Source organism: Egretta garzetta, unplaced genomic scaffold (genome assembly GCF_000687185.1).
Source record: "Egretta garzetta isolate BGI_Z169 unplaced genomic scaffold, ASM68718v1 scaffold142, whole genome shotgun sequence".
Classification (NCBI taxonomy): domain Eukaryota; kingdom Metazoa; phylum Chordata; class Aves; order Pelecaniformes; family Ardeidae; genus Egretta; species Egretta garzetta.
In genome coordinates, this window is record NW_009258955.1 from 1,271,936 (window position 1) to 1,281,344 (window position 9,409).

Consider the following 9,409-nt stretch of genomic DNA (forward strand, 5'->3'; position numbering starts at 1 on the left):
GACACGGAAATACATTTTTACTATTTTTTTTCAATTCAGTAGCCAAAGTGACTATATAGCCTCTCCAGTCATACTGCAAACCTGAAAAACCAAAAGCGAACGAAAGCAAACAGAAGCAGAAAGCTATTGAGAGACATGGGTGTGACTCCTAGTGGGTCACTGTTTCCAGCCTTTGCAGTCTTCAGGCAACAGCACAGAGATGCAGGAGGAATGCAGGAGCATGCCAGAGCTACATAAGGCATCTTCTACAGATGATCTGCCCTTCCACATAACACTAGTTTCATGTTGTTTTGCTGCCTTCTGTGCAGTGGAAAAGAGTGCTGGGCTGTCCAGCTCTGAGCAAACGTCAGATAAGGATTACATTCTTACACGGGAACTTCTGCAGCCTCAGGAGAGGGGAGAGAGAGTTTGAGTGTCTTACATTACCTTTTCTGTCTCTCCAGAAAGGTTTTTTGAAGACCATGAAAATGTTGTTGAAGTGTTATCAGACTGGACTCGAGACACTGAGAACAAGCTTCTTTTTTTGGAGAAAAGTGAAAAATATGACTTATTTAAAAATCCCCAGGTAAGCTAACATGGTATTTGGGTAAGAGTCTAAAACTATGTCCCTTAGTTTGTATGCTGCCTATTGCATTATTAATTTGCTTTCAGCTGTCAGTTTGGAATTAGAGAAAGCAAAATTTGTACTTTCAACACAAAAAAAAAAAAAACCCAGAATGTTGAATGCAAGGATTTGAAAATTAGTGCTTTCTGTTCTTTTCTGATGATATTTTAAAGTCACGTCTGCAGTGGTAAAAAATTAAGCATGTAGTTCTCCAATGCTACAAGCTGTTGCTTAGGCATAGCTCTCAGAACTGGGGTGAGACGGCAGAGCTGTAAAAACCTGGCCTTTGTAATTACTACAGTTTCTCTACTATTTCTACTGATGAAAATCAACATTTCCTTGAAGGTCCAGTTTTTGCCAGTTGTACATGAAACTTCATAAAGAGTATGCTGAGTACTACATAAAGTTTATCTGGGTTTCATTTAGACAGGGGAGAAGAATTGGGTGAACAGTAACTTGTGCATTCTAACTTTGTAAAAAAGAGGGTCTGCACGCTGAATTGCATCCAATTATTCAGGATAGGCGTATACACAAATTATTTATTTCTTGTGATATATGGTCAAAACTGTATTTACAAACACCCTAGAACATACAGTTGATGGATGCTGGGGCACTAGATCTTTTCCCCTTGTCAGTGGTCTGTTAGCTCATTGAGCATCTGGTTTGTTCCTGAGGGCAGCAAGAGAAAAATGAGCAATTCAGCATTGCCGAAAAAATGAGTCAAATACATAATTTGGCAGCAAATGTCACCAAGCTGCTCATTAGGAAGTTTTGGGGTTTTTATAATGAGCCAGTGTTTCAAATAAAACCTGCAGAGAGAAGTTTCCTTCATTGACAGAACAAGTACCCACAGTCAGGGAAAGAAAACTTACCCTGCAGTGTACGTGGATTGATACTGATTTTTAATAAGAAACAGCAAAGCCAAGTTTGGAAGTAAAATATACGTGATGGCTCAAGATGTCATACTTTCTGATACACATAAACATACCTAGCAGCAGTTTTGATTGTACATTTGATTTGTACACTAGTAGTGTTATTTTCCCATAGGACATAAATTTTTGATGAAGATTCTGGGCATTTTGATTGCAATGAACTTTAGAAATAAACATGACCTAAACCAAAACCAGAATAAGAGTGTAGTTCTGTCCTCCCCTCTCAGGACATGCTGAGCTTGATCTGGACATGTCTACAGTCCTTGAGCTTCAGCCCCTCTGTGACAAGCTCTAAAATGAACAGCCTAAGGAAACTGGATCAGTTGTGGCTATCAGGCTATTGAAATATTTTGTCAGTAATAAAGTCTAACCATCTGTCAGGCTTAATAAGTTCAAACATTGTGAGACAGGCAGAATAGTACAGTCATATTCGTGGTTTGTCTTTTTGGCAGAAAATAATCGGTATTGCACAGACAGAGCTCACACTAGATAATGAAACATGGTAAAATATGTGAACTGGAGTGAGTCCCTGAAAAGGTAAACCAAGCAGAAAAGCTGAGTTGGTGCAGGGCAGAGTATATGATTGCCTAACTACTTACAGAAATTATGATGTAACCAATGGGAAACTGAAATCCAGTACTCTGATACTGTATTCTCAGTATATTCAGCTTCCTTCTCCTAGCTCAGTCAAGGTTGCCTCATAAACTTGTTTTGTGAGTACAGAAATTGCAGAATGCTTTTTTTTTTTTTTTTGATACAGCCAGTGGTGGTAATGCAGCAGCAGCTGGATTCCTTGTTGGTCTTATTTAGTGCTCATTCTGTCAGAGGTTGTCTGTGAAGATCTCACAGTTTTGTAACTTGCAGATATTTTTCTGGAAAAAGAGGCAAATTCCAAAGGTGGCCAGGAGCCTACAATTTATTCTTGGACAAATTAGTGATACAAAATTTTCATTACAGAGGTTTGATGCAATTAAATGCTTTAAAAAAATCTTATTATAAAGATGTCCAGATGCGTTGCTAAAACAAGTGGACCTCTGCAGAAGGTCTATGACCTGTGCCACTATTCACTATTTCTTTCTGTGAACTAGTTATATACCTGATATAGATTAAACAACAATTAATTAAACATGTTTCCTTTTCTAAGGAGGAACTGAGTTTTTTTAATGCAGGATTTATCCTCTATATCTGTATTGGCAACATTGGCTCAGCTAATGCCAGTGTCTTTTTTTGAAGATTGTCTTTCTTGTCATGCTATACTCTCTAATATTTTTCTGCAGCTTTGTTTCTGAAAACAGCTTTTTAAACTATTTGGAATACATTTTAGAAAAAGCATCTGCAAAATCCTCAGCTGTCCCCCTTTTCACAAACAGGCACGCTTCCGCCCTTTCCTCACCATGATACAATTTACCCTGCAGGGAACCCACAGTAAAAGACTGTTCTATGAATGGCATCAGTGACTCATCTACAGAGATGGAGCATCACAAGTCTATGACTAAAGAGTGAAACAAAAATACATATTGGTACATGTGCAAATAAAGAAAACCTTTGTAACATAGAAAGGTGATACTTTATCATGTGGTTGAGTGATGCTGTGCTTGTCTTTAAAGGAAAGGTTGTCAGGTCTCAACACATCTTTTCAAAAGGCTCAAAGAATACTTCTCAGCTAAAAGAGACTCTAAAAAAAGAAAATTGAGGGAAATGCTTTTTCTTCATTTAAACAGGGTTATTTGTAAGGGGCAGCTGAGTCTAAACTCCTGGCTGTAAATGCTAGTCATGCTCTTAGAACACTATATTTGATTTTTTCTTACATGGATTTTGATTTCCTGTGTTTCTCTTTTGCTGATACAAGCAGACAGAATAAATTAAAATGGTGCAGGTGACACCACATGCACGTGGGATTTTTTGGTTTTTATTATTTTTGGACAATATTTATTAAAATTAATGAAAATCTGTACAGTGAGCACTTTGTGCTTCTGCTTCCTCATATGTAAGCCAAAAGCAAGAGCTATACCCTCCAATGGAGAACCCATACACTGAACTGGCATTTTATTTCTGCTGAAAAGCAAGAGTACTGAACAGTGTGAGAAGGAGGTGGAGTAAGAATTTGTAATGTCTTTTATAACAGGACAGCTATAGTGAGTTTCACGCTTGAATATTTATTTTTAAGTCAGTGAAACTGGGCTAGTATCTACCAGGTGATACTTTTGTTTTTCACCATTTTGGCCACCTTCATGTGTCAAGGTTTTTCTTTTGTCTTCACTGTTACTCAGTGAAGGAGACCTAGAAGGGTGGGAACCTGATTATTGGGTGTGCTGGCAAATGCACAAGGAAATAAAAGTGAGAAAAGGGAAGTGTTTTTCACTATACTCCCACTGTATAGTAATCTTAATTTCTCTATTAGTGTATCTTAGACCATGGTATAGTTTCAAGGTGAAGATGCTAGTTCAATGAATATGTTTCTGCCTTGGAACTGTGACACAGTCTTTACACATTTGCACCGTTTTGCAGATGGCTTTTAATCAGCCTATTAAATGCTTTGCTGTTAGCTGTATCCTAGCTTATGTACGTCTTTCATTTGTTCCATGTTCCCCCCTCTTTGATGATGAAGTCCATCATCCTCAAGGCATGAAAAGTGAGCTGTAGTGATTTCTTCAAACATTATAAAATCAAGTAACCAGAGTTGAAAATCAATTTGGGGGGCTTCAAAAGAGCTTTGCCTTTAGCTTCATTTGTTTATTTACATTTGTGATCTTCAGCACAATTATAGGTATCTTCTAATATTTTTAATATGCATTTTTTAGGGGACCCATGATTATATGGGTTGCAGATATGATCGTGTTCTGTTTCACATTTTCTGCACAGACCATGCTGCATTCAGTATGCAGTTGCAATGGGCTGAAACGGGATGTGAGCTGGCCAGTTCTTGCCTCATTCTGGGCAGTTTGGATGAGTGTAAACAGGCAGCTCATCGCACAAAGAAGATAGTCATGAGTATGGAGCAGCTGCCTTGTCTGCTGCATGCTGTCTGATCTGTGCTGTTGCAGACCTTGCAGATCTTCTGGAAAAACAGTTTCAATAGCTCGAAAGTAAAAATACAGCCTGAGTGGAAGGGGAAGCATGAGGAGGATGCTGCCTTGAACGTGTATTTTTTGCTATGTACTGCCAAGTAGCTGCTGCATTCCAGCTTGGATGGGGCTGTGTATGAAAAAAAGATGAAAGGTGTGAGAGATGTGCTGTTTCACTTAGGAAAATCTTTTTTACTAATATAAAGACATAGAACACCAATCAGAGATTTTGGCAGTGCAGTAGTTAAGGCTACTGGTTCTACCATGATCCAAGCTTGGTTTGCTTACATGCCACCAGAGATGTTCTTTGAAACTATTGAAAACACCTTCTGTCTTTCCACTGTTTGAGGGTTATACAGTGGAGAGAGATACAGCCTGATTTTTTTTACCTGTGTTTCCACACAAAAGGAGATGGCTGTACCCGTAAGTGGAACCAATTGTATGCATAGACTACTGGTACTTTACAGTACAAAGCAAAAAAATAATGGAAGCTGGCTATAAAATCTTTACAAGATTTTCATTGTGCATATGGAATTTCCCGCTAATGTAAAGCCATAGATGGGTCATCAGCTAGTTTTGTCACTGTCCTGCATAAGCACAGGGGTAAATGCTGGCATAAGGTGTCTGTGTCTCTTAAGGATGTCATACCTGGCTAGCAGTACATGTCAAAACTGCCACTGTAGCTTTGCATTAGCCTGAGTCAGGCAGCATGGCTTGGGAGAGCAACTGGCTTTGTGTCAGCTTCAGCTGGTCTGGGGTGTGTAGGCACAGGGAGTAATTCAGCAAAAGTATTTGACTGCTCATCTCTGCAGCAAATAACCCAAACAGTGCAAAGAAAGTAAACCCAATGACAAAGTGTGCCAGCATACTTTGTTTTGTTTGTTAAAATAACCCTTTATGTTGCTTTCTTATGTTGTCAGCCCAAGAGGATGAATCTGTCTTAAGTAAGCTCAGCTCTCTATCAAAAGAAAGACATTGTCTTTTGAATGTAAACAATAGTTAATTCTCAAATCTGTAGACATATGCAGAGAGCTGCCCTGTAGCCACATCTTGTCCCATTAATGACTTGACATCCCAAACCAAACATGCGTTTCCCAGTGGTGTCCTCAGACAGGAAAGAGCTTGCCTTTTATGATGACCTTTGACTACTGGACTTGGAATGACCTCTTGTGGACACATGTGGTTTGCCTCCTATAGGATGACTGCTTCTGATCAAAAATAGGAGACCACACAGTGGTAGAACAAGTACAGTGTACAGTCTGCTCCCCAGGTTTTTAGCCACTGACAAATAGTAAGTACGACGTACTTCCAGATTTCAGGGGAGACATAAAGGAGGTAATCAATAATAAATGAAATGTGTGTTGACAGGTGAAAGATGACAGTGTACATCTGTGTAACGTTGGTTTAGGTGGCAGAGCCCTGTTTCCCTAATGAAAAAGCTGCGTTGTTAGAGATCCAGCATGGATATCATTACAAACTTTCTCTCTTTACCATTGATTATGTCAGTACAGGGTGGTCTGTGTTTCTGCTAAATAAATGCCAGATGCTTGAATGTGAATCAGCTGTAATCAGAGGAGCTTTGTTTTCTTATTATCAGTGCACTGAAGGCTGACTGAGCCAGATGAATGCTCTCCCCACCGGTAGTAAAGCCGATGAGCCAAGCCTTGTTGAGCCACTGATAAGGTGTACTTATCTTGATAAATCTTCATTGTGTATTTTAGGGGTTGTACTATGTCTTTATAATGATCTATAGAAGAAGCAGGCTTAAAGCTGGCATGTCTCTCCATTTTTCCAAATCTATCCCAAAGTCTGAAGGTCCAATCCAGCCTAACAGTGCCCTCTGAGGTTTCTCTTCATACTTTCATCAATATAAAAGTGGCTATGCCAACATCAAGCCAGCAGTGCTGTGGTAGTGCTCCCTGTCAAGAAGAGCTGTTGCACGTGTACAGAGGACTTGGCTGCAGCCGCTCAGAACAGTATCTTTTTTTCCAGTGGGATGAGTGGGGCATTGTCACTCAGTCAGACCTATGGTTTTGGACTGCCTAGGCAGGCATCGCTGTATGGGTTATACTGAGAACATACTTCTAAGCGGGTTTTGTTTTGAGATGGTTTGGGTTTTTTCTGCCATGAATACTGTCTTCAGACGTAGTCACAGAGCTGTGGTCCTTAGTGTTTGCTTACCTCCATCCATGGACTAAAAATGTGCCCAGGCAGTCTAGAGCCAGCTCAGTGCTGCTGCATATCCTAGAAAAGAACGCTGCTGTATTTCCTAGCATAAATGTCTATTGTATTGACTGTTCAAGTTTCTTTTCTTATGTTCATACCACAGACATGGCATCAGCATAGGCCAAATTGCAGGTGGCTGTATTTCTGATATCCCCTGTCTGATTTAATGTGAACTTCTAAGAAAACAGTTTTTAAAGAACTGGTTTTGAGATCATCCACACCTCTTCCCCTTCCTCTCCTGGTGCCCTTCCAAAAATGGTCTGCTGTGAGGCTTGTGTTCTGGCAGACAGCTGTTCGCAGCACTGCTTGAAAAAGAAGATGTGGTTGTGTGGAAGAGCAGGGTTTCACTTCAGATAAACCTCGTTGCTGTAAACATGGCACACTGGCAGGGCAGGTTTGATGCTTATTTGTTTGTCTCTTATACTGTAGCAATAACATGTTCCTTCATCTACACACTTCTCATTTGTCTTTTGGTAATGTTTGCATTTGTGTTGCAGTTTAGTCGTTGTGGACTCCTAGGCATGTAAATACATTGCTGCATTCTCATAGTCTTGAGACATGAAAAAATGGAGAGAGATGAAAAGTGAGATAAACTTCTAGTTTTCTTCCTACAGAATTGCTGAAGAATTACAGAATCAGGAGTAATTTTTAAGTAGATAGCTTTCAAAATTTCTCAGGTTTTTACAATTTTGTTTATTTTCTAGACAGTGGTGTTTGTCTTATGCCCTTTGTTCTGCAAACTTAGCTTTTTGACCAATTCCAGGGAAATCAGTAAGACTGTCCCATGCATCAGGTATTTTCCAAGCCCAAGTTCCTCTTCTACACATACTTTTGTTTAGAAAAAGACAAAACACAAGAAATTGGAGTGTTATCATTCTGGCCTCAAGGCCTTGGATCTAAATGCTACTTGATGGGTGGCATAGCTCCTTCATCTACCTGCACCCTTTGTGCCCAGCTGCCTTACTGCCTGCAGAAAGCCGGGCTCTGCTATCTGGCCGTGCTTGCTGTTGAGCAAAGCCACTGCACGTGCTCCAGTACACAAGTCCTGGCATGCTCCTGAGCTACCTTCCCACTGCCTGAGTTTGCACATATGTTTGAGTGCTGTCCGTTTGTCCATCTATACAATGCAGATGGATGTAAAATTGGTTTTGCTGTTTAACAATGGGTGAATTTATTTTTACTGGTAACTGGGTATATGAGGTGCTGTGCTTCCTTGTTTGCAAGGGCAGGCAGGTACTGGGTCCACTGAGGACGGCTGCAGCTTCCCAGCCCTCTGTCACAGAAGCAGAGGGTCATTTCAAAGCTTAGGCTTTTGTTTCAGTAGGCTGGAGCACATGTGCCAGGTATCATGGTGATAATTTCTTCTAATTTCTTCTAGATTTTTGAATACCTTCTTCATTGCATGAAAATACTTTGCAGAGCATAAGCAGGGGTTTACAAGTAGAAAGTAGTAACTTCAGATAAAGGCTTCAGCATATAAGCACTTTTATTAAAAATTAAGAGCTGATTTATATCCAGAGTGCCAGATATGAAGCATGCAAATTACCAAATTGGGTTGTTAGGAAAAATGCTTTCTAGCCTTTTGATACTGCATTATACTCATCGTATATCAGCATGCAATAAAATGCTATGTTCTCTATTGCTGTAGTAATACAGGAAGCAGTGAAAATTGGAATGATAAAATCAAACCCATTGATCCAGAAAAACAGCCAAAAACATAAGCCAGTGTTTTTAAAATTTTAGGAGGCTGTATATACATAGGCAAACTTAGTTTTTTGTTATTTTTGAATGATATTCAAAATAAAGAATTAAAACTCATAAGCAGGCAGCTGTGATTAAAGTTTTCTGTAAGAAGAGTACATGAGAGTCTGCCTCTTGTATCTGCTGGCTTGGGTACTCAATATGAAATCGAAAGACTGAGTAACTATTGAATGGGTTTGTAGTGATCTAGTTACTTTTATTGCTGTCTTTATAATGAACATCAATTTCTTTTGTGTCTTAATCAGAATTTCTACCTGGCAAACAAAGGGAAGAATGAAAGCAAAGAAATGAATGATAAAAACAAAGAGGCTTTAGTGGAGGTAAGCCAACTTTCTAGGTTGATGATGCAAATGTCACCAAAACTCTGCCACCATCTGCATCTACTCTGCAACAACAGCGTTTAGTTCTTTGCGGTCAAATGTGTAACAACAGGAAGTTCTGTGGTGGTTGGCGTCTTTGTGTCTAAGGTTTAATATATTATTAAAAAATGCAGATTGTATCCCCTATCAGAGAAATGAAACAGTGTTGTTATAGACCCCAATGTCATGAAATGTTTTTACTTAGTGTTTTTATGAAAAGCAATACCATGGTAACAATAAAAGCAATGTTATACAAACATGAATAACAGAAGGAGTTGTGCCACACCCTTAGGCCAGCCCTTGTGACTTTATATGGTTAGTAAGGTTGATCCGCAGCAAAAAACTATCTTTTGGGTTAGAAGTAGATGTACTTCTCACTACCTCAAATTATTAGCTGTACTACAACAGAAGAACCTTTGCACTTTTCCAGTAAGTCTGTCCCAACGCTTGCCTCTCCTGCTG

General features: G+C 39.5%; 1 protein-coding gene across 2 annotated transcripts in view; it reads left to right on the top strand.

The window, feature by feature from the left end:
* The window catches only part of LOC104122419 (amyloid beta precursor protein binding family B member 1 interacting protein), a 62,353-nt gene that overhangs the window by 22,922 nt on the left and 30,022 nt on the right, over positions 1–9,409 (top strand). For both annotated transcript variants that reach the window (XM_035890157.1, XM_009634540.2), the window contains exons 7-8: positions 444–565; positions 8,834–8,908. In XM_035890157.1, coding sequence (XP_035746050.1) covers positions 444–565; positions 8,834–8,908 — 197 coding nt within the window. The remainder of the gene's footprint in view (positions 1–443; positions 566–8,833; positions 8,909–9,409) is intronic.